Raw genomic sequence first — 26,333 nt, forward strand, 5'->3', positions numbered from 1 at the left:
AGCAATTTCATTTACAATAGCATCCAAAATAATGAAATACTTTAGGGATATGTTTTAACAAAATATATGCAGACATGTTTACTGAAAACTGTAAAACATTACCAAGAGAAATAAAACAAGACCTAAGTAAATGGAGAGATATAGCATGTTTGTGGAAAAGAGGACATATTGTTAGATGTCAGTCTTCCCCAAATGGATTTATAGAGTTAATGAAATGCCAATAAAAGTCCTAGCAGACTTCTTTTTTCTTTCTTTTTTTTCTTTTTTTTTTTAGAAATTGACAAGCTGTTTCTCATAGTCATGTGGAAATGCGAAGGACCTAGACCAGCCAAAACAATTTTGAAAAAAACCAAGGTTGTAGGACTTACAGTGCTTGATTTCAAGACTTTCTATATAGCTACAGTAATCAAGACAAAATGGTATTAGCACAACGGTAGACATGTAGATCAGTGGAACAGACTAGAGTTCAGAAGTAGACTCACATATATATTCAGCTGATTTTTGGTAGAGATGCCAGTGTAATTTAGTGGGGAAAGGACATAGTCTTTTCAAGAAATAGTGTATACCTTGGTGGAAGAAAAATTTATATTGATCCTTACCTCACACTTACACAGAAACTTAACTATGTATCTATCTCTGACAAAGGACTTGCTATTTAAAAAGTATAAAAAAATCCTTGTAACACAAAAAACAAAAAATCTTATAACCCAAATAAAACATGCGGCAAAATTTATGAATAACTGCTTCACAAAGGATGGTACATGGATGCCAATAAGCACTTGCAAAGATGCCTATCAACATTATTACGGAAATGCACACAAAAATCACTGAGGTACAACTATACATCCACTAGGATGGTTGTAATTGAAAAGACTTAAAATTCCAAGTATTGGCAAAGACATGGAGCAGCTGGATTCATACATTGCCAATAGTAGTAGAAAATAGTGTGACGGTTTGAGTTTATTTATATGAAATTTTATAAAATGTTAAACTATAATAATAGGAAGCAGATGAGTAGTTGTATGGGATGGACATGTGGGGGCAAAGGAAGAGGGGTTGCTTGTTGAGTCACACAAAGGAGCTTTTTAGGGTGATGGAAATGTTCTTTATCTTGATTTTGGTGTTACTTGCGTGCATGTATACATTTGTCAAAACGCCTTTAACTGTATGCTTAAAATGGGTGCACTTTATTTTTTAAAAAATATACTTCAGTAAAGTTGACTTGAAAAAATAAAACCAGAAAACAGAAAACTCTTGTTTCTTACTTGCTCCACATAAGCCTAGAGGAGTAGGCCCTACTCTGGGAAGGAATGTGTGTTTGTTGATTGGCTGTATTTAAGCAGTTCAGTTTCTGTGAGAAATATTGTTTTAATATGGAAGAGAAAAAGTAGCTGCTTTTTAAAGGTAGCTGAAAGGGATTTTTCGTGTGTGTGGTAAAATATTTATAACATAAAATTTACCATTGTAATCATTTTTTTTCTGATTAACTTTTTTTTTCCCACATCTTTATTGGAGTATAATTGCTTTATTTACAATGTTGTGTTAGTTTCTGCTGTACAACAAAGTGAATCAGCTGTATGTATACATATATCCCCATATCCCCTCCCTCTTGAGCCTCCCTCCCACCCTCCCTATCCGATCCTCTAGGTCATCACAAAGCATTGAGTTGATCTCCCTGTTGTAGTCATTGTTTTTAAGTGTATAGTTCAGTGGCATTAAGTCCATTAATATTGTTGTGCAACCATCACCACCATCCATCTCCAGAAGTTGTTCATCTTCCCAAACTGAAACTCTGTACCCATTAAACAATAGTTCCCCATCCTCCCTCCCACCAGCTCCTGGCAACCACCATTCTACTTTCTGTCTTTATAATTTTGACTGTCTAGGTACCTCATGTAAGTAGAATCACAAAGTATTTTCCTTTTTGTGACTGACTTGTTTAACTCAGCATGTCTTCAGGGTTTACTCATGTTATAGCATAATTGTGTCAGAATTTCCTTCCTTTTAAAGAGTGAATAATATTCCATTTTATGTATGTGCCATATTTTATTTATATGTTCATCCATCGATTGACACTTGGGTTGCTTTCACGTTTCAGCTATTGTGAATAACTTGCTATGAACATGAGGGTACAAATATCTATTCAAGTCCCTGCTTTTGATTCTTGGGTATATACCTTGAAGTGAAATTGATAGATCATACGGTAATTTTATGTTTAATTTTTTGAGCAACTGCCATACTATTTTCCACAGTAGCTGTACCACTTTATATTCCCACTAGCTAAGCACAAAGGTTCCAGTTTCTCCACATCCCTGCCAGCACTTGTTATTTTCTGTTTTTTTGATGATAGATATCCTAATGGGTATCAGATGTTATCTTGCAGTTTTGATTTGTGAAGGGAGGTTTTAAGTCATTTAATCCAAACCGGTAAGTTCACAGGTGAAACTCAGATAATAGGTTAGCAAGAGCCACTAGGTGGAAGATTTTACAACTTCTTTTGTGAATAATTTCAATTGTTTTTGCATTTGAGCATTCAGAGGTTTTTTTGTTTTTTGTTTTTTTTTAAGTATAGTTGATTTACAATGTTGTGTTAGTTTCTGCTGTACAGCAAAGTGATTCAGTTATACATATATGTTCTTTTCCATTGTGGTTTATTACAAGATATTGAATATAGTTCCCTAGTGTTATATGATAGGACCTTGTTGTTTATCTATTTTATATATAGTAGTTTGCATCTGCTAGTCCCAAACTCCCAGTCCAATCCTCCCCTGCCCCACTTCCTCCTTGGCAACCACAAATCTGTTCTCTGTATGAGTCTGTTTCTGTTTTGTAGTTAAGTTCATTTGTGTCATATTTTAGATTCCACGTAACAGTGATATCATATGGTATTTGTCTTTCTCTTTCTGACTTAACTTCACTTAGTATGATAATCTCTAGGTCTATCCGTGTAGCTGCAAATGGCATTATTTCATTCTTTTTTATGGCTGAGTAATATTCCATTGTATATATATAACACATCTTCTTGATCCATTCATCTGTCAGTGGACATTTAGGTTGTTTCCCTGTCTTGGCTATTGTGAATAGTGCTGCTATTAACATTAGGGGTGCATGTATCTTTTCGAAATATAGTTTTGTTCGGCTATATGGGCATTCAGGGTTTTGTAAGTACATAATGGTGGCTTAGGCTTACGAACGATTTTTTTCTCTTTTGTTGATCTATTTGTGATAAGCTACAGCCGATTATATTTTGTGTGGAAGGACAGATACATATTTGTTTTTGTAGTTTTATTAAAATGTTTAATAAAAAAATGTTTAATAAATCAATGTAATGTTTGGACAGTGAGTGTTTTCCCAGATTAATACAAATATACACAACCATGCAAAACAAACTAAACACTGAAATTTATCATTTCCATAAACAGTGGTTTTTAAACTGTTGTCCAGTGAGTTTGGGTATTTTTCTTCCTGCTTCACTGTCAACTTTAGCAACAACTGAGTGTAGCACATTTTCCTGCTTTGTTTATTTTGCAACTTGCTAGCCTGAACCATACTCATAATTGTTGTTTTAATTTTTAGTGCTTAACATTTTACATGGTTCTTGGCAAGTTTACATCAGGTCCGGTAGGCTCATTAGCTGAAATGCAGAAAAGATAACATGGAAGAATGCCCCAGTATGGCTGTGTGTGAAGTGAGTGCTGAGTTCATATACTGCCTAGATTAGGACCTGGGGAAGCCTGGCATTATACCCTGTATTCTGACATTCTTGGCACAATTTGTTCAACATCTCCCCCCCCCCCCCCCCGCCATTTTAACAAATGTTTATTGAGTACTTGCTCTGTGTCTGATATTCTACCGTGCACTGTGGATATAGGAATGAGTTTCTACCCTTAAGGAACTTGTAGCCTAGAAGGCATACAGACCTGTAAATAAAATTGTAATGTTAAGTGCAGACAATCATCTAAATGTGTAAATAGTATAGAGATCTTGCAGAGGGAGAGAGAGATGAATTCTTGAGTATTGTAGGAGGATCAGAGAAGGATTCCTTTAGATAACATCTGAGCTAAGTTTTGGAGGTAGAATATGAGTTTGTCAGTGGTAAGGTGGATGTTATAGGCAAGGAGATAAGTATGTAGGACAGGCACAGATGCATGAAAGAACATGGTATATTTAAGGAGATATAAGGAGATAATTCATGTTGGGCACAAAGTGTGAAAATTGATAGATGAAAGCTGTATTTCCCCTTGTTGTCAAATATTGCCTGTAAAAGCAGCCTAGGAAGATTAATGAAATGATAGAGGCAAAGAACTTGATTCTGGTCCTGACTCTCAAATCCTTGGTTGAACAGACCACTTTTATTTTTCTGAGCTTTGGTCTCATTTGTATATGTGCAAACTATATGATCTATGCTTTTCAAGTTATTTTTCAAGGGAGTCACAATTTCTGAGTGCCTGGAGCACAGTAGGTCCTCAGTATGTATTTTCGAAAGAGTGGTCTGAGAACTTGTATCAAAATGTAAGAGAGGATAAATAGTTAAAATTAACTGTGATAGAATAAGCAATAAAAGATTTATGTACAGACCATTGCACTTATTGTATAAAACGTGGTCAAGGAAGTTGTTTTTATAAATTGTTTCCCTTACCTGTTTAGTTTTGTGAGGTCCCAGGGTGCAGAAACTACATACAAAATAAAATTCTGTTAGACTTGAATGTCATATGCTGTTGTAATTATCATATATGTTCAATTAAGAATTAGTATATCTATATATGTTTTAAATGTGTTCGGTTGATCATTTCCCTTTTTAATTTGGCTGTGGCAGATTTCTTGGACTTGGCTTCTTCAGCTTGTGACTTTTTCTCTCTTTAATAACATAGTTATAAATGGACTTTTTTTTCTTGTATAAACTTTACTTTTCTCCATTCAAAACTAGTATTTCTTTTCATGCTACTTTTCCATTGTTGTAACTGCAGAATGTTTGCTTTTGAAGCAGAGGATTGTGAAAGTCCATTTTAATGTTACAGAGTTCCTGTAAAATACTGTTAATATAATTTATTTCTTTACCTTTAGGGGTCCTATTGGGCAATAGACACCAATCCGAAGGAAGATGCGCTGCCTACTCGGCCAAAGAAGAGAGCACGATCTGTAGAACGGGTAAAAGCTCTTTATCACAAATTTAGTGTGATGGGGTTATTATGTCAGAAATATAGATCTTAAAAGTTCATTTCCAGTAATACAGTAAGTATAACCGTAATGAAGGTAATATTTTATTTGGATAGCATTTTCTATTTTTTCAAAGCACTTTCAGACTTATTTGATCTCAACACCTCTTAAGTGAGGTGGGCACTTTAGGAATTAAGTAAAAGGGGTTTTGTTTGTTTGTTTGTTTTGTAATTAGGGCACAGCTGTTGTCTAACTGAGGGAGAATCCAGGTCTCTTGAGTTTTAATTTGGTACTCTTTACTCTGTGTCTACACCACTGAGGACTGGTTTTATATAACAGAACCGTTCCCTTTCACTGAAGATAATCATTTTGATTATTATTGAATTTTCCTGATTATCCTCAAAATGTTTTTTCCTGCTTTCAACCATGTAATAATTATTTTGTACACAGAGTCTCTAAGGACCTCAAGCTGAGTTTAAGTTGGGATTGGATGAGCCATGAGGTATAGCAGCAACGGGATTTAGTCAGGCAGATTTATGGTGCCAGCAGAGGGAATTCAGTACTCCAGTTACTAAGCTCTGCAGAATTAGAAGTGAACTCTTAGGTCAGAACACTTTTTGGTTTTATACGAACCAAAATTTAGAAAGATAAAGTTTAGTATTCGTGGCATAGTCTTCTGGTAATAGAGTTTTAAGGCTGAGATATGTATGTAAAAATTTGAGAGGGAATGAACCTCACTTATTGCCCCTCCATCTTTTGCTTTTTAAAACATATTGAGCACATGGACTTTAATTGTGTGAAAAAGTGGAGTATAAAATGTTTAGCATTTATTGCCAGATTTTGAAGGAAGAGAAGAATCCACATTGTTTAACCCAGAGCATTAGCAAGGATGTATATCTTGAAGGGCTGAGGAATTGTGGTCTTCTCTACCATTTGCTCTCTTCTTCTGAAGTTCCTGGAACTTGAATTATTTTTGGAAATTTGAATTCTTAGTTGGGTTGACAACTGGGAATTCCTTTTGGATATTAAGCCTGACTTTTATTCTGTTGCTTTGTTTCATAGTTCTTAGAGCAATACTTCTTTATTTCTGAGAGCCCCCTTTTTTTCCTGAAGACCATATTGTCAGTTTTATAATGGAAGTCTGTATAGAAATACAGAATTCTGATTACAGAATTCTGTTTTATGTATGTTCTTGAATGTACATTTTGGACATATATTTTCTGTATTTATTTCCTGCTGTTTATCTTTTTACCTTTTAAGTTTAAAGCATGTAAAAGCTTCAACAATTTGCCTTTGTAGTATAGTTCCATAAAATATCCAGTACCAGAGCCTTTCAGTTAGTATATTGATATTTATTTTGGCCTGAGCTATGTGTTGGTTGCTACTGTAGGAGAGAAACCTATAGAAAGAGAACAGCTGTAATCAGAGTATGTCTAAACAGGGAGACAGATATTGTTTAACAAACACTCTGAAAGATACTGTTCTTACAAAACATAATTTTGTGTCCTGATAAACTGATATGTCTGTATTTTTTCATTTAGAGGCTTTAGGGGGGGTAGTATTTTTATTAGGACAGAGTTTGTATTTAAGTAACCATTGGGTTGTCTAAGGAAATGCCTAAGATGGTCAAATAGTGAGTACGATTTTTAAACATTTAAAGTTTTGTCAAAAACGAAACATGACCCGTAAGTTGAAACTTCAGAGGATTTTAAAATGCAGATGGTAAATATGTTGACGTCCCTAAAATTTCCTTATTAAATTTTTGAAATGTTACTTCTTTGTCCATGTGTAAGCATCAGAGTTATATGTGAAACATCAAAGTATTTCACACATTTTTGAAGAGAGAAGAGCCTTTAATGTAAAGAGAAGCAATTTTTAAAAATGCAAGTAACAGTATCTTTATGTCTTAAATGAAAATTAAAGCCTGATGGTTATCTCCAGTCTAGTATTCTTAATGCAGTTGTCTGGACTGCCTTCCTGTTCCCTCCATTTACATGAACATAAACCCTTGTTCTCTCTTGACCATTGTGGTATTCCTTTCTTTTCTTAATCCTTGAATATGTAAATGCCTTTCATTTTCCTTTTTCTGATTCCTTTCATCTTGTTACCATGTTTTCTTTATTTATCATAAAGTAGACCTGAAGACCTAAAAAGAATTATTGATAAAGTTTAGCATGGTGAAGATGAGTGGGCTCCTTGACTAGGAGTCCTGTGTTTTTCTTCTGGCTTTACAATTTACTTCTTCTGTGACTTCTGGCAAGTTGTTAGATTTTTTGAGCTTCAGTATTCTCAGCTATTTTAAAGGAAAAGATAGAAGTCTTAACAGCTGCTGCGGACTGAATGTTTGTGTTCCCCCCAAATTCTTATGTTGAAACCCTCATCCCAGTGTGATGGTATTTGGAGGTGAGGCCTTTGGTAGGTAATTGGATCAGGCATGTGAAGCTCTCATAAATGGGATCAGTGCCCTTATAAGAATAGCCAGAGAGCTGGCTAGCTGTTTTCTACCATGTGAGGATAGCAATGAAGATACCTGCAAGAAGGCTGTTACCAGAACCTGACCATGCTGGCACCATGATCTTGAACTTCCAGCCTCCAGAACTGTGAAAAACAAATTTCTGTTGTTGATAAGCCACCCAGTTTATGGTATTGTGTTATAGCAACCTGAGCGAAGATAACAGCATAATAATGATAATAGATAATTGAGTTTATGTGCTAGATTTTTTTTTTTTTTTTATAAATTTATTTATTTATTTGTTTGTTTTTACTTTTGGCTGTGTTGGGTCTTCGTTGCTGCACGGGCTTTCTTTAGTTGCGGTGAGCGAGGGCTACTCTTTGTTGCAGTGCGTGGGCTTCTCATTGTGGTGGCTTCTCTTGTTGCGGAGCACGGGCTCTAGGCACGCAGGCTTCAGTAATTGCAGCACGTGGGCTCAGTAGTTGTGGCTCACGGGCTCTAGAGCGTAGGCTCAGTAGTTGTGGTGCACGGGCTTAGTTGCTCCGCGGCATGTGGGATCTTCCCGGAGCAGGGCTCGAACCCGTGTCCCTTGCATTGGCAGGCAGATTCTTACCCAGTGCGCCACCAGGGAAGCCCTAGATTTTTTCTTAAAGAATTTTATGTATATTAACTCATGTAATTTTTATAGTAACTCCAAATGATGAAACTGATAGGCACGGATGTTGTTATCCAAGGTACAAAGGACAATAAGTACCAAGGCCAGGATTATGAACTCAGGTAGTCTGCCTTCAGAGTCTGTGCTGTTTACAACTGCGTTATACTGCCACTAGTATTTGCTGTGCTGAAGATCACAAGACTGAATCAGATTTCTTTTTATATATGCATATCTTATTGTGAGATAATGGGCCGTTATTTATTTTTGGATTTGAATACTAATTTTTTTCTTCAATGTTATTTAAAATTTTTTAAAATTGAAGTATAGTTGATGTGCACTATTATATTAGTTTCAGGTGTATAACATAATGATTTAATATTTTCATAGATTATACTCCATTTAAAGTTATTACAAAGTAATGGCTATATTCCCCTGTGCTGTACAATATATCCTCGTTGCTTATTTATTTTATACATAGTAGTTTCTATCTCTTAATCCCATACCCCTATCTTGCCCCTCCCCACTTCCCTCCCCTCACTGGTAACCACTAGCTTTTTTTCTGTATCTGTGAGTCTATTTCTGTTTTGTTGTATACATTCGTTTTATTCTTTTGATTCAACATGTAAGTGATGACATAGAATATTTGACCTTTTTCACTAAGCATAATACCCTCTGGGTTCATTCACATTGTTGCAAATGGCAAAATTTCATCATCATTATTATTTTTTATAAATTTATTTATTTTTAAAATTTATTTATTTTGGCTGCATTGGGTCTTTGTTGCTGCATGCGGGCTTTGTCTAGTTGCAGCGAGTGGGGGCTACTCTTAGTTGCGGCGCGCCGGCTTCTCATTGCAGTGGCTTCTGTTTGTTGTGGAGCACTGGCTCTAGGCACGCGGGCTTCAGTAGTTTGGCGTGCAGGCTCAGTAGTTGTGGCTTGCGGGCTCTAGAGCACAGGCTCAATAGTTGTGGCGCATGGGCTTAGTTGCTCCGCAGCATGTGCAGTCTTCCCGGACCGGGCTCGAACCCATGTCCCCTGCATTGGCAGGCGGATTCTTAACCACTGCACCACCAGGGAAGTCCCGCATTCCTCTTTATGGCTGAGTAATATTCCATTATACGTAATACATGTATGCATATATATATGTATGTATGTATAATGGAGTATTTTATATATATATCTCCCACTTCTTTATCCATTCATCTGTTGAGGGACACTTAGTTTGCTTCCATATCTTGACTATTGTAAATAATGCTGCTATGAACATTGGGGTGCGTATATCTTCTCAAATTAGTGTTTTTGTTTTCTTCAGATATATACCCAGGAGTGGAATTGCTGGATCATATGGTAGTTCTCTGTTTTAGTTTTTTGAGGAACTCCGTACTGTTTTCTATAGTGACTGCACCAATTTACAATCTCACCAGCAGCGTACTGGGGTTCCTTTTCTTCCCACATCCTTGCCAACATTTATTTGTAGACTTTTTGATGATAGTTATTTTGACAGGTGTGCAGTGATATCTCATTGTGGTTTTGATTTGTATTTCTCTGATTAGTGATGTTGAGCATTTTTTCATGTGCCTGTTGGCCATCCGTATGTCTTTGGAAAAGTGTCTATTCAGGTCTTCTGCCCATTTTTTAATTGGGTTGTTTGTTTTTTTGATGTTGAGTTGTATGAGCTTGTTTATATATTTTGGGTATTAACCCCTTATTGGTCATATCATTTACAACTTTTTTCTCCCATTTAGTAGGTGGTCTTTTCGTTTTGTTGATGGATCCTGTTTATTTTTTAAATTTTTGGCCTTGGGAGACAGATCCGAAATAATATTGCTATGATTTATGTCAAAGAATGTTTTGCCTATGGTCTTTTCTAGGAGTTTTATGGTTTTTGGTTTTACATTTAGGTCTTTAATCCATTTTGAGTTTATTTTTGTATATGATGTGAGGAAATGTTCTAATTTCATATTTTTTACATGTAGCTGTCCATTTTCCCAGCATCATTTATTGAAGAGACTCTTTTCTCTATTGTATATTCTTGTCTCCTTTGTTATAGATTAATTGACCATAAGTGTATGGATTTATTTCTGGGCTCTCTGTTCTGCTCCATTGATCTATGTGTCTGTTTTTGTCTCAGTACCATGCTGTTCTGATCACTGTAGCTTTGTAGTATAGTTTGAAGCCAGAGAGTGTGATTCTCGAGCTTTGTTCTTTTTTCTCAAGATTGCTTTGGCAATTCAAGATCTTTTGTGGTTCCGTATAAATTTTAGGATTAGTTGTTCTACTTCTATGAAAAATGTCATGGGTATTTGATAAGAATTGCATTAAGTCTGTAGATTGCTTTGTAGTATGACCATTTTACCAATATTAGTTCTTCCAGTCCAGGAACACAGGATATCTTTCCATTTCTTTGTATCATCTTCAAACCTTCATCACTGTTTTACAATTTTCGGAGTATAGGTATTTCACTTCCTTGGTTAAGTGTATTCCTAGATGTTTTATTCTTTTTGATGCAATTTTAAATGGGTTTGTTTTCTTGCTTTCTCTTTCTGAGAGTTCATTATTAGTGTATAGAAAAGCAATAGATTTCTGTATATTAATCTTGTATCTTACAACTGAATTCATTTATTAGTTCTAATAGTTTTTTTGCTGGAGACGTTAGGATTTTCTATGTATAGTATGATGTTATCTGCAAGTAGTGACAGTTCTACTTATTCCCTTCCAGTTTGGGTACCTTGGTTTTTTTGTTTGCTTTTTCTTATCTGCTTGCTGTGGCTAGGACTTCCAGTTCTGTGTGTAATAGAAGTGGCAAGAGTGGGCATTCTTTTCTTGTTCCTGATTTTAGAGGAAAGGCTTTCAGCTTTTCACTATTGAGTATGATGTTGGCTTTGAGTTTGTCATGCATGACCTTTTTATGTTGAGATATTTTCCCTTTATACCAGCTTTGAAGAGAGATTTTATCATGAGTGGATTTGAATTTTGTCAAATGCTTTTTTGTGTGTCTTTTTATATGTTGTTGAATTTGGTTTGCTAATATTTTGTTGAGTGTTTTTGCATCTATATTCATCAGAGATATTGGCCTGTAATTTTCTCTTTTTGTAGTGTCTTTGTCTGGTTTTCGTTAATGGTCCTTGATTTTAAGAGACTTCCCCACATTTAATCTTCATATATATATAATTGTCATAAATATTATTATAAATAACAGAGCAAATTACTAAGTAATTAATCAACATGTTAGATCAAACAGTGGTAACTAAAGTGACTCAAAATATCAATAGATAATGCTGCCCTGGGAAGGCCTATAGGAAGAGGAGTGAGACTTAGAGTTTGATACAGAAGTGTAAGTTTTTGGCATGGGAAATAGCAAATGATAGGGGACTTCCCTGGGTCCAGTGGTTAAGACTCAGTGCTTCCACTGCAGGGGGGCACAGTTCATCCCTGGTCAGGGAACTAAGATCCCACATTGTTACATAGAATGGTTTTGTTGTTTAAGTGATCCCCCACTGTGTGCCTTCCTTCTCTGAGGCTGAGTCTGAGTCTGAATGAGGGAGGGTTCAGTTAAAGGTATAAGTGAGCAGAGGAAGGAATGCAGTCTACATACTTATTCTTAGAACAGAAAAAAACATTTATTTCAATTGGGCAAACATACTGAGTATACATTAGGTGGGAGGCACTACACGTTGCCTCCAGGAGATATGTAGAAATAGAATTTCTTTTTAAAGCAGGAGAAATGCTACAGAGTTGTAGACCAGAAAGTGTTTCATAAGGGGTTATTTTGATCAATGGATAAGATTTAGTTCTCTGTTTTTTACAGTACTATTGAGAGATAGTTTATGTACAATTAATTGAATGTTTAAAGTTTACAGTTTGAGGATTTTTGACATGTGAAGTTATTAGTAGTTGACACTATGAGCATTTCTGTCATACCCAAAAGTTTCCTCATGCCCCTTTGTAACTTGTGCCTCCCTCCATTCTTATCCCCAGGCAACCTGATCTGGGGAGAATTGACATCTTAACAATATTATTTCAAGCCATGGAAGTGTTGTATCTTTCTATTCATTATGTCTTTAATTTCTCTCAGGAATGTTTTTTAGTTTTCAGTGTAGAGGACTTGGATGTTTCCAGTTAGATTTAATCCTGAATATTTTGGATTTGGATGCTATATATTTTAAAATCCAGTTGCTTGCTACTAGTAATAAAAATGTAATTAATTTTTGTATATTAACGTTGTATTCTACAATCTTGATAGTTCTAGTATTTTTTAAAGATGCCTTGGAATTTTCTATATAAACAAGTATGTCATCTGCAAATAGACACTCTTCCTGTGCCTTTCCTTTCTCCTCCCCTGTCCCTTCCTAGAACCTTATTGCAGTGACCAGAATCTCTAGCACAGTGTTGACTAGAAGTGGTGGAAGTAGGCCCCCAGCCTTATTTCCATTCTTAGGAAGAAACTGTTCAGTCTTTCACCACTAAATGTGACATAAGCTGCAGGGCTTTTGTAGATGTCAGATGCTCAGATACTAAGCCCAGTTTGGTGAGAGTTTTTATCATGAATGGGTGTAGAATTCGTTAACTGCTTTTTCTGTACCATCGAAGTGGTTATGGCTTTTCTTTATTCTGTTTGCATGTTGAATAACATTGATTGGATTTGGAATGTTAAACCTTGTATTCCTTGGATAAACCCTTACTGAGTCACACTATATTATTCCTTTAATATATTGCTGGATTCATTTTGTTAATATCTTAAGTGTTTTTGCATCTGTGTTCATGAGGGACATGGATTTATAATTTTCTTTCTTTGTAATGTCGGCTGAAAAAAAAATGCACAACGTTAAAGTTGAGAATTATATTTTATTTGGTGGACTTGATGAGGGCTTAAGCCCTGGAGGCAGCTTCTCAGATAGCTTAGAGGGACTGCTCTGAGGAGGTAAAGGAGGAGCCAGGATATATAGTTTTCGCCACAAAAACCAGGTAGTTGGAACATCAAAAGATTACTGTTAATTAAAGAAAACTTGACATCTCAAGTTAATGAATTTAGTGCTTTTCTGTATATGGGAAGATGCAAGAGTCTGGGCTCATTGAAATCATTCCTTTGATGTGCACCTTAACTATCTCAGGCTAGTGTCCTGTTTGTCTCCAGATTCACCTCAAGGTGCACATTTGAGGGTGGCTGATGGCTTGATGGCCTCAACATCCATTGTTTACTGATATGGCAGGTGATATTTTTCATCTGCAGTAGTATTTGTCAGGTTTTGATGTTAGGGTTGTACTGGTCTCATAAAATTGGTTGGGCCATTTTCCTTCTCTTTTCTGAAAAAGTTTCTGTAGGTTGGTATATCTTCCTTGAATGTTTGAGAAAATTCATCAGTGAAACCATCTGGACCTGAAGTTTTTATGTGGGAAGGTTTTTGATATTTATTTGTTATGGGACTGTTCAAATTTTCTCTTTTTATTCCAGTTTTGGTAAATTATATTCTTAAGAAATTTGTCCCTTTCATCTAAGTTGTTGAATTTATTGGTGTAAAGTGGATCATAATATTTTCTACTAATATTTATAGAATCTATAGTAATAAATCCTCTTTCATTCTTGATATTGATGATTTGTTTTCTCTTTTTTTCTTCATTTGGTATAGCTAAAGGTTTGTTGATTTTGTTAGTCTTTTCAAAGAACCAGGTTTTGTCTTTAAAAATTTTTTTCTGTTGTTGGTTTTCTGTTTTATTTCTACTTTTATCTTTTATCATTTACTTCTTTCTAGTTACCAGTTTTTCTTATTAATATTTCTAGCTTCTTCAGTTTCCAGCTTAAATAATTGTTTTGAGACCTTTCCTCTTTTGTAATATAAGAATTTAAAGCTGTAGGTTTATCTCTAAGCACTGCTTTAACTGCATCTCACAAATTTTGGTATGTTGCATTTTCATTACCATTTAATTCAAAATATTAAAAAAATTCTCTTTTGAGTCTTCTCTGACCCATGAATTACTTTTTCCAAATATTGGGTTTTCCTAGGTATCTTACTGTTATATAATATAATTTGTTTTTCATTTCAGTCTTTACATATTTATTGAGACTTGTTCTGGGACTCAGCATGTGCTGTATCTTGGTGAATGTCTGTGTGCACTTGAAAAGAATATGTGTTCTACAGTTGTTCAATATAGTGTTCTCTAATATCAATTAGATCAAGGCATTTACTAATTTATTCCAGTGTTCTTTTTCTTTACTGATTCTTAATTGTCAGTTTTTGCTTCATATATTTTGAAGCTCTGTTATTAGTCTCATTTGAAGTTGTGACTCTCGTAGGCTGCATTTAGCTTAGTCTTGCTTTTTTAACATCTTTCTGACAATCTCTGCCTTTTTATTGGAGTGTTTAGACCATCAACATTAATGCAGTTGTCACCGGCCGAACGGGTGATTTCCTCAGTTCTTGCCCTTCTTGAGGGAAAGAATTCAGTCAAGAAGGCATAGAACAGTTTTAAGTAGCAAGAGTGTTGTTAAATAGAGCGAAAGTACACTCCTGAGAAAGGATGAAAGCGGGCTGTCTGGAAACCAGAAGCAGCCTCATGATGGGGTAGGGTTGGGTTTTTTAGAGTGGTGTTTCCTCCCTGTGTCTTGCATCATTTGACTGACAGCTTTAGGTTATATCACTTTTCTCCTAGTGCGCAGGTGCTTACTCATAAGCACCCAAGTGAAACCCACAGTTGGGGGGCGGGGATGCAAAAACCGTAATGCTAATTTATTACCTATACAGCATAATGAACCCTATGTTACCTTGAGTCACCTTTTAGGTCTTGGTGTGCCTGCGCCAACCTGTGCTGGTGGTTTCATCTTGCTTGGTCCTGATATGGCTGGAAACCTAGTGGTGGTCCTTGACCACAAGAGGGAGGACTGTGGGTGTGCTCCGATCACCAGTGTCCAGGTGGAGGAGGGAAAGACGAACCATCCAGGGTGGGGCGGGACCCCCTCCTGTCTGACTAGCTACCTAACAGAATTATCGATATTGTTATTAATGTAATTAATGATACTGTTTTCTGTTTGATTTCTCATAAGCAGGTAGGGAGTCCCCAGAGAAAGAGAACCAGACATGGCTTTCTTGACATAAGAAAAGCCATTTTTGGCCTAAGCCATTTTGTGATCTAAGCCTGGCCATACTGCTTGCTCTTGAACAGGTCTCAGTAATAATTACTTTAAGGGAACAAAAGAACAAACTGTTACCAGTCATGAGAAGTGACAATAGCAAAGATAATAAATCAGTTGTAACATTCCCAGTTCTGTTTCAAAGGCTAGCCCGAGTGCTTTCTTGGGCTGTTTTTGCAGAATTTAAACCCCTCTGGCAGGCGCTCAAGTACCAGATCAACTGGAACCTAAGGGAGGATGATGTTGACCTTTTCTGACCCTCGTGACTTCAATCAAGTAAAGGTTGGACTCTCTGGCCCCACCCCCCATCCCCTTCATGAATATGCATGTACCCTTAGCTTAAAACTTGCTTCAGTTTTGCTGTTGGCAGAGACACTGCTTTGGGAAAGATCCCCAGTGTTCCCCTTACTTGCTGCAAGTAGTAAATCCTTCCTTCTCCCACTCTTTGCCTTGATTGTGTCTTTTAGCTCTACACCCACCAAGAGGCGAACCCAGTTTTTCTGGTAACACTCTGTATTTTTAGTTCCTTTTTTCCACCTTTCTTGCCTTTCAGATTATTTGGATATATTTTTGTATTCTTATCTACTGGCTTTTTAGCTGTACCTCTTTTTATATTTATATATTGGGATTTCAGTATATATTCCTAACCTTCTGCAGTCTATTCAGAGTTAATATTGTACATATAAAATGTAGAGATCTTCCAATAATATAAGTCTCCTTTGTCCCTTTCCTCACCATTCCCCATAGTATTACATCTGTGTATACTGATGATCTTAGAAGACAGTGTTATAAGATTTGCCTTAAATAAAGATACATGATTTTTAAAACCTAAGAGAAAACAATGGTCTTTTAAATTTACCTAGATGTTTACCATTTCTGGTGCTTTCATTCCTCAAGGTCCAAGTTTCCCTCTGCTATAATTTCCCTTTAGCCTAATGAACTTTCTTATGTTGTAGATCTCCTGGCAACGAATTCTCTTAGTTTTCCTTTTCTGAAAATGTGCCTTCCTAAATAATATTTTTGTTAGATATACAGCCTAGATTGAAAATTTTTTTTCTTTCAGTATTTCAACAATATTCACTGTCTAATGACCTCCATTATTTTTATGAGAAATTCAGTCATTTTCCAATCAATGTTTTTTCTTTATGTGATATGTCATTCTCTGCCTGCTTTCTACCTTTATTTTTCAACAGTTCAGTTATGATATATCCAAGTGTGATTTTTCTTTTAATTTATCCTGATGGAGGTTTACTGAGCTTCTTGGATCTGTAAATTTGTCTTTCAGTAAACTTCCAAAGTGTTCAGTCATCATTTCTTCCATATTTTTTCCTGCTGTTTTCTCTCTTTTCTGTCCTTCTGGAACTCATATATACATGTTAGGCCTTTTGAGATTATCCCATAGCTTTCTGAGGCTTTTTTTTTCTTTCTTTCTTTTTTAAAAAGAATCAGTCTTTTTCCTTTTTGTTTTTTAGATTGGATTATTTCTGTTGATCTGCCTTTGAGTTCACTGATTCTTTCCTCTTTAATCTCCATTCTGATATTAAGTCCATCCATTGCCTTTTAAAATTCAGATATTATATTTTTCATTGGTAAATTTTGATTTTGTTCTTTTTATATTTTTTGTATTTCTCCACTGATATTTCTATTATTATGTTTTTTTCATTCAGATTTTTTCTCCTTTATCTCACTGAGCATAATTATAATAGCTACTTTAAAGTCCTTTTCTCGTAGTTCCAACATCTTAGTCTTCTTGTGGTGGGCTTCTGTAGATTATCTTTTCTCTTGAGAATGGGTTTCATTTTTCTATTACTTACATATCAGGTAATTTTGGATTGTATCGTGGACATTATGAATGTTATAGAGACTCTGGGTTCTGTTATAATCTTCTGCAGAATATTGGTATTTTTATTTTAGCTGGCAGTTAACCATGTTAGACTCAAACTGTAAGTTCTCTCTCACCGTCTGTGGGCAGTGGTTCCAATTTCAATTTGATTCTTTAAGCTTCTGCCTTATTCTGATCTGCATATGCATGGTTCAGGGGTCAGCCTGAGACTTTTGTGGTGTTTCATATACAGTTTTAGGGGATCTCTTTTGACTTTATCCCCTGTGGGATTCCTTTCTCTCTTTAGTAGCTGGTTGTGTTTACCTGGGCTCTTTTCCCTAGTTCCTCCTGACAGAAAGACAACTTTAGCTGCTCATACTCCGCATCTACTACCTGACCTTGGGGCAAAGCTACAGCAAAACAGGAAATTCAAGCAGGTCTCTCCCAAGTTTTACCTTCTCTCCACAATCTACCTATTTTTTTTATCCATCAGACTCCTCAGCTAGTTGTCATCCCATGTCCCTTTCTGCTTCCCCTACCCCAAATTGGTAGTTATCAGCAGAAGGTAGGTGTCACACTACCATTCTGGAAGTAGAGCCTGAATGAGTAGGATTTTGACATGGGGTATGAGGAAACTCCAGAAAGGATCTTTCATAAGCTGAGAGATGCCACCTAGATTAGATTCATTGATACTTTTCTTTGTCCAGAATTTGGGTTTTGGCTGCAATAATAACAGTTATTCAAACACGTTTTGGGATCTGTAGATTCCAAGTTAAATTAACTTTATTAATCAGGCTACTTGTCTACTAATAACATCAAATCAGTGTATCTACAAATAAAAATATATACCATACTATTGAGCATATCAGTGCATGTAAAGAGAATTGGGTCCTTTATTCTCTTGTTTTTTTGTTTTTTTTACACACACTGTATTTTATTTTTACAAGAGATAAACTGACACCAGGCATTGTAAATGGATGACCACACCAAAAGCAACAATGATTGCAATTACCAAACACAAAACACGCTCATACTATGTCATAATATTGACATTCAGTCCAGTAATCCTCCACTGTAACAGCTCCTTTACTTTGCAGTGAAAATTGATTTGTATATTCTTCGCCTCTGAGTCCTTGTGGGATTTTTTTTTTTTCAAACAGAAAGTCACAAAAATTATAATCATCCTCAGCAGTTCACTCAGTCCTGTGTAATTAATTTTTTTTTTCATCTTCATCTTTTGTTACCACTTTTATGAATTCATCAGTTTTCCATTAGAGTTTTGAAAATGCTTATTCATTCAGTTCAGCAGTATGGTCAGTTACCAGAAACCTGTACTTGTCAGACTCTTTTCCATGAATTCCTTGAAGATGAAACCCTTTTATAGGAACATTTTTGCAAAAGCATCAGCGTACACCCAGAACTGTCTGTCAGTGACAAAAGACTTAAAAATGACCACAGTTAAAGATTTGATGAAAGTTCATAATAATGCAACTGACAAGGAAGTTTAGTTATTTCTGAGATATACATTTTAAAGTAATAACTAGAATTATGACTTATAACATTATACCAGAACATATAAGATTTTTAGAAATTTCATGTAATGTCTGAAACATTTATATTAACATATTTCCATACAAATAACCCAAAGAAAGTTTAGTATTAGTTGTTTTTTTGTTTGTTTTTTTATACTGCAGGTTCTTATTAGTCATCAGTTTTATACACATCAGTGTATACATGTCAATCCCAATCTCCCAATTCATCATACCACCACTCCCCACTCCACCGTGGTTTCCCCCCCTTGGTGTCCATATGTTTGTTCTCTACATCTGTGTCTCAACTTCTGCCCTGCAAACCAGTTCATCTATACCATTTTTCTAGGTTCCACATACATGCGTTAATATACGATATTTGTTTTTCTCTTTCTGACTTACTTCACTCTGTATGACAGTCTCTAGATCCATCCACATCTCAACAAATGACTCAGTTTTGTTCCTTTTTATGGCTGAGTAATATTCCATTGTATATATGTACCACAACTTCTTTATCCATTCGTCTGTCGATGGGCATTTAGGTTGCTTCCATGACCTGCCTATTGTAAATAGTGCTGCAATGAACATTGGGGTGCATGTGTCTTTTTGAATTATGGTTTTCTCTGGGTATATGCCCAGTAGTGGGCTTGCTGGATCATATGGTAATTCTATTTTTAGTTTTTTAAGGAACCTCTATACTGTTCTCCATAGTGACTGTATCAATTTACATTCCCACCAACAGTGCAAGAGGGTTCCCTTTTCTCCACACCCTCTCGAGCATTTATTGTTCATAGCACTTGTTGTTTGTAGATTTTCTGATGATGCCCATTCTAACTGGTGTGAGGTGATACCTCATTGTAGTTTTGGTTTGCATTTCTCTAATAGTTAGTGATGTTGAGCAGCTTTTCATGTGCTTCTGGGCCATCTGTATGTCTTCTTTGGAGAAATGTCTATTTAGGTCTTCTGCCCATTTTTGGATTGGGTTGTTTGTTTCTTTAATATTGAGCTGCATGAGCTGTTTATATATTTTGGAGATTAATCCTTTGTCCGTTGATTCGTTTGCAGATATTTTCTCCCATTCTGAGGGTTGTCTTTTCGTCTTGTTTATGGTTTCCTTTGCTGTGCAAAAGCTTTGAAGTTTCATTAGGTCCCATTTGTTTATTTTTGTTTTTATTTCCATTACTCTAGGAGGTGGATCAAAAAAGATCTTGCTGTGATTTATGTCAAAGAGTGTTCTTCCTATGTTTTCCTCTAAGAGCTTTATAGTGTCCGGTCTTACATTTCGGTCTCGAATCCATTTTGAGTTTATTTTTGTGTGTGGTGTTAGGGAGTGTTCTAATTTCATTCTTTTACATGTAGCTGTCCAGTTTTCCCAGCACCACTTATTGAAGAGACTGTCTTTTCTCCATTGTATATCTTTGCCTCCTTTGTCATAGATTAGATGGCCATAGGTACGTGGGTTTATCTCTGGGCTTTCTATCCTGTTCCATTGATCTGTGTTTCTGTTTTTGTGCCAGTACCGTATTGTCTTGATTACTGTAGCTTTGTAGTATAGTCTGAAGTCAGGGAGTTTGATTCCTCCAGCTCCGTTGTTTTCCCTCAAGACTGCTTTGGCTACTCGGGGTTTTTTGTGTCTCCTTACAAATTTTAAGATGATTTGTTCTAGTTCCGTAAAAAATGCCATTGGTAATTTGATAGGGATTGCATTGAATCTGTAGATTGCTTTGGGTAGTATAGTCATTTTCACAGTATTGATTCTTCCAATCCAAGAACATGGTATATCTCTCCATCTGTTGGTATCAATTTAATTTCTTTCATCAGTGTCTTAAAGTTTTCTGCATACAGGTCTTTTGTCTCCCTAGGTAGATTTATTCCTAGGTATTTTATTCTCTTTGTTGCAATGGTAAATGGGAGTGTTTCCATAATTTCTCTTTCAGATTTTTCATCATTAGTGTATAGGAGTGCAAGAGATTTCTGTGCATTAATTTTGTATCCTGCAACTTTACCAAATTCATTGATTAGCTCTAGTAGTTTTCTGGTGGCATTTTTAGGATTCTCTATGTATAGTATCATGGCATCTGCAAACAGTGACAGTTTTACTTCTTCTTTTCCAATTTGTATTCCTTTTATTTCTTTTTCTTCTCTGATTGCCGTGGCTAGGACCTCCAGAACTATGTTGAATAATAGTGGTGAGAGTGGACATCCTTGTCTCGTTCCTGATCTTAGACGAAATGCTTTCAGTTTTTCACCATTGAGAATGATGTTTGCTGTGTGTTTGTCATATATGGCCTTTATTATGTTGAGGTAGTTTCCCTCTGTGCCCACTTTCTGGAGAGTTTTTATCATAAATGGGTGTTGAATTTTGTCAAAAGCTTTTTGTGCATCTATTGAGATGATCATATGGCTTTTATTCTTCAATTTGTTAATATGGTGTATCACATTTATTGATTTGCATATATTGAAGAATCCTTGCATCCCTGGGATAAATCCCACTTGATCATGGTGTATGATCCTTTTAATGTGTTGTTGGATTCTGTTTGCTAGTATTTTGTTGAGGATTTTTGCATCTATATTCATCAGTGATATTGGTCTGTAATTTTCTTTTTTTGTAGTATCTTTGTCTGGTTTTGGTATCAGGGTGATGGTGGCCTCATAGAATGAGTTTGGGAGTGTTCCTTCCTCTGCAGGTTTTTGGAAGAGTTTGAGAAGAATGGGTGTTAGCTCATCTCTAAGTGTTTGATAGAATTCACCTGTGAAGCCATCTAGTCCTGGACTTTTGTTTTTTGGAAGACTTTTAATCACGGTTTCAATTTCATTACTTGTGAATGGTCTGTCTGTTCATATTTTCTGTTTCTTCCTGGTTCAGTCTTGGAAAGTTATACCTTTGTAAGAATTTGTCCATTTCTTCCAGGTTGTGCATTTTATTGGCATAGAGTTGCTTGTAGCAGTCTCTTAGGATGCTTTGTATTTCTGCAGTGTCTGTTGTAACTTCTCCTTTTTCATTTCTAATTTTATTGATTTGAGTCCTCTCCCTCTTTTTCTTGATGAGTCTGGCTAATGTTTTATCAATTTTGTTTAGCTTCTCAAAGAACCAGCTTTTAGTTGTATTGATCTTTCTTTGCTATTGTTTTCTTTGTTTCTAATTCATTTATTTCTGCTCTGATCTTTATGATTTCTTTCCTTCTGCCAACTTTGGGTTTTGTTTGTTCTTCTTTCTCTAGTTCCTTTAGGTGTAACGTTAGATTGTTTACTTGAGATTTTTCTTGTTTCTTGAGGTAGGCTTGTATAGCTATAAACTTCCTTCTTAGAACTGCTTTTGCTGCATCCCATAGGTTTTGGATCATTGTGTTTTCGTTGTCATTGGTCTCTAGGTATTCTTTGATTTCCTCTTTGATTTCTTCAGTGATCTCTTGGTTATTTAGTAACGTATTGTTTAGCCTCCATGTGTTTGTGTTTTTTCCTTTTTTTCCCTTGGAATTCATTTCTAATCTCATAGCGTTGTGGTCAGAAAAGATGCTTGACATGATTTCAATTTTCTTAAATTTACTGAGGCTTTATTTGTGACCCAAGATGTGATCTGTCCTGGAGAATGTTCCATGCTCACTTGAGAAGAAAGTGTAATCTGCTGTTTTGGTATGGAGTGTCCTATAAATATCAATTAAATCTATCAGGTCTATTGTGTCATTTAAAGCTTCTGTTTTTTATTTTCATTTTGGATGATTTGTCCATTGGTGTAAGTGAGTTGTTAAAGTTCCCCAGTATTACTGTTTTGCTGTCGATTTCCTCTTTTATAGCTGTTAGCAGTTGCCTTATGTATTGAGGTGCTCCTATGTTGGGTGCATATATGTTTATAATTGTTACATCTTCTTCTTGGATTGATCCCTTGATCATTATGTAGTGTCCTTCCTTGTCTCTTGTAACATTCTTTATTTTAAAGTCTATTTTATCTGATATGAGTATAGCTACTCCAGCTTTCTTTTGATTTCCATTTGCATGGAATATCTTTTTCCATCCCTTCACTTTCAGTCTGTATGTGTCCCTAGTTCTGAAGTGGGTCTCTTGTAGACAGCATATATATGGGTCTTGTTTTTGTATCCATTCAGCAAGCCTGTGTCTTTTGGTTGGAGCATTTAATCCATTCACGTTTAAGGTAATTATTGATATGTATGTTCCTATGACCATTTTCTTAATTGTTTTGGGTTTGTTTTTGTAGGTCCTTTTCTTCTGTTGTGTTTCCCACTTAGAGAATTTCCTTTAACATTTGTTGTAGAGCTGGTTTGGTGGTGCTGAATTCTCTTTAACTTTTGCTTGTCTGTAAAGCTTTTGATTTTTCCATCGAATCTGAATGAGATCCTTGCCTGGTAGAGTAATCTTGGTTGTAGGTTCTTCCCTTTCATCACTTTAAGTATATCATGCCACCCCCTTCTGGCTTGTAGAGTTTCTGCCGAGAAATCAGCTGTTAACCTTATGGGAGTTCCCTTGTATGTTATTTGTCATTTTTCCCTTGCTGCTCTCAATAATTTTTCTTTGTCTTTAATTTTTGCCAGTTTGATTACTGTGTGTCTCGGTGTGTTTCTCCTTGGGTTTATCTCGTGTGGGACTCTCTGCACTTCCTGGACTTGGGTGGCTATTTCCTTTCCCATTTTAGGGAAGTTTTCGACTATAATCTCTTCACATATTTTCTCTGGTCCTTTCTCTCTCTCTTCTCCTTCTGGGACCCCTCTAATGCGAATGTTGTTGTGTTTAATTTTGTCCCAGAGGTCTCTTAGGCTGTCTTCATTTCTTTTCATTCTTTTTTCTTTATTCTGTTTCGCAGCAGTGAATGCCACCATTCTGTCTTCCAGGTCACTTATCAGTTCTTCTGCCTCAGTTATTCTGCTATTGATGCCTTCTAGTGTAGTTTTCATTTCAGTTATTGTATTGTTCATGTCTGTTTGTTTGTTCTTTAATTCTTCTAGGTCTTTGTTAAACATTTCTTGCATCTTCTTGATCTTTGCCTCCATTCTTCTTCTGAGGTCCTGGATCATCTTCCCTATCATTATTCTGAATTCTTTTTCTGGAAGGTTGCCTGTCTCCACTTCATTTAGTTTTTTTTCTGTGGTTTTATCTTGTTCCTTCATCTGGTACATAGCCCTCTGCCTTTTCATCTTGTCTGCCTTTCTGTGAATGTCCTTTATTCTGTTGATTGAACCAGATTTTTAGTATCCATGAAGAATATCTAATTAAAAGATTTTCTAGTTAAAGCTGTGAATCTGGCCTTGTGGGAATACAGTGCCACATACCACAGCTGTCTCCTTTTTCATTAATCACCATTGAATATTCCTATCAGTAGGTTCTCAGCATCAGTAGTAGATACATGTTAGTAGTCATCATAGAAACCAGCACTTACTGTGCATTTCAGGTACTATGCTAAGTGCTTTCATAAATTATTTCATTAATGCTCTTAACAGACCTCTAAAGGAAGTGGCATAATCCTCTTATAGATGAGGAAAAGAGTATAAAGGTTGAGTAATTTGCATGAAATCACACAACACAGGCTTGCCTCTTGTTACCAGTGGGGAGGAGTGAGAATTAGATAGTGAACCAGTAGTCTGGAATGAGATGACTGAGTTGAGTTAGAGGAACATGAGATTTGCATCTTTCTAAAGTAATCTTCTTTGTTAATTTATCTAAATTAGCTGGCACCAAAGTTGGGGCATAAATTGTAGCTAAATTGGCAGGCACCAAAGTTGGGGCATAGACAGAGCTGTCTTTGTAGTTCTTCCATTTGTATTTCTGAAGTGCTTTTCCATGTTCACCTAACTCTCAGTGTGTATCCAGCACGTAAGTAGTAGATTCTACCTTCTAGGGGTGACCCTTGTCTTTTACTTTTTTCAAGATGTCTGTTCCCTACCCTCTTGGATTATCTGATGAAAGAAATTCATGCCAAGGGATTAAGTGATAAGTAAATCAATCTTAGAAATGTTTTTCAGTGAAATTACTCTTTATTTTGAGAGAGAGAAAGGAGTTATCACACTCTATATCCAAAATTCTAAATGTAGAAAACCTATATTGATTTTTGACACCCATGTTAGCTCTATAAACAATGTATATGAAATTGTGTTATTTAGGATATTGTTCAGTTGCATTAACAGACAAAGGAAGACAAAACTACACCTGAGAGGCTTAAACCAGATAGATTTATTTCTCTCTTAGGTAAAAGTCCAAGCTGAGAGGTGGATCAGATGGATAACCAGCTCTGTTCCACAAGGTCATTCAGTTGTTTCCTTCTAATCTTATCTTTCCAGTGTTCCCCAGGGTATTACCTTCAGCTTTCTGATTATGTAGGATCACCACCACCACATCTGTGTCACAGGCCTGCAGTAAGAGGGAAAGAGGATGGAGGGCAAGCAAGTTCCTTTCAAAGACATGACCCAGAAGTTGCACACATCACTCTTGCTCACATCCCATTTGTCGCACCTTAATCACATGGCTACAACTAGCTGCAAATGAGTCTGGAAAAGGTGGTCTTTAGCTGGGCAGAGATGAGTTGATAACTACAGGGATCTATTGCTAAAAGGGAGCAGAGGGGAGAATGAGTGTTACCCGATTATTAGTAGTCTCCACTACAGAAGTTTATCTCTAATTTTGGCAAACCTATCCCACAACCAGTTAAAAGAGTTGGTAAGGAGTAGCCATACCAATGGACTTTCTGATTATCAGGTTAGTAGCATAATAAAATATAGTAGAAGAGAATTCAGTAATGATTTTAAGTTTATTTTCAGAAACAAAGCACAAAACTGGATGTTAGAGAATTTGATGAAATAACTTCAAATTGTGTTAAAGTTGGTGGTTTTATGAGCTAATAATTATTTATTTTGTTCTTGTATTTTAGGCCTCAACTCCATATAGCATAGATTCAGATTCTTTGGGAATGGAGTGTATTATTTCGGGAAGTGCCTCTCCAACTCTGGCAATCAACACTGTGACTAACAAAGTAATTCTATTTTTTTGAACACTTTTGAAATGTCGTTGAGTAATACATTTAATTTGCTTTTATAGTAACAGTAGATTACTGTATGGTTGAGTTTAAAGATGATATAAATTTGACCAAACCATACATGGCAGTTGGAAAGCTGAATCCACAATGCTTTTAGCTTTACACAAGTTAGAAGTAAATAAATAATTCTCTGGAAATATTGGAAGATGCTTATTGGGAAGCTCTATATTAAATTTAAATTCTTGACACTACCAATCCCATTGAATTTTTGAGTCCAGCATTTTATTGAATCAATTTGTTTCAAAATCATTGATTACCCCTCTAAATATGTGATTTAAAAAGAGATTGACAACCAGGGCGTCAACAGAATCCAGTAAAATAAATAATTCAGACAAACTCAGAGTCCATTAGAACGGTGGTCAACCTCTTTCATGATATTCAAGTCTAGGTACATACCCAGAAGTGTAGTATGTGGTAGTTTGCTGCAATTTTTGTTTTGTTTTTGTTATTGAAGCAAGGGTTGAAACTTTGTGCTAACTCATTAGATACCTAGTAGGGTACAAATATCTCTTCTTTACAAGGTAGTTTCTTAATCTCATATCTCAAAACCCTA

The 26,333-nt window shown here is 35.9% G+C and overlaps 1 protein-coding gene across 6 annotated transcripts in view; it reads left to right on the plus strand.

The window, feature by feature from the left end:
* FOXJ3 (forkhead box J3) overlaps nucleotides 1–26,333 on the plus strand; it is a 133,084-nt gene that overhangs the window by 74,185 nt on the left and 32,566 nt on the right. For 3 of the 6 annotated variants that reach the window (XM_082466269.1, XM_082466268.1, XM_082466272.1), the window contains exons 5-6: nucleotides 5,065–5,148; nucleotides 25,616–25,717. In XM_082466269.1, coding sequence (XP_082322395.1) covers nucleotides 5,065–5,148; nucleotides 25,616–25,717 — 186 coding nt within the window. The remainder of the gene's footprint in view (nucleotides 1–5,064; nucleotides 5,149–25,615; nucleotides 25,718–26,333) is intronic. The other 3 variants (XM_082466271.1, XM_082466273.1, XM_082466270.1) reach the window with 2 other exon arrangements.

Source organism: Balaenoptera physalus (genome assembly GCF_965194825.1).
Source record: "Balaenoptera physalus genome assembly, chromosome: 1".
NCBI lineage: Eukaryota > Metazoa > Chordata > Mammalia > Artiodactyla > Balaenopteridae > Balaenoptera > Balaenoptera physalus.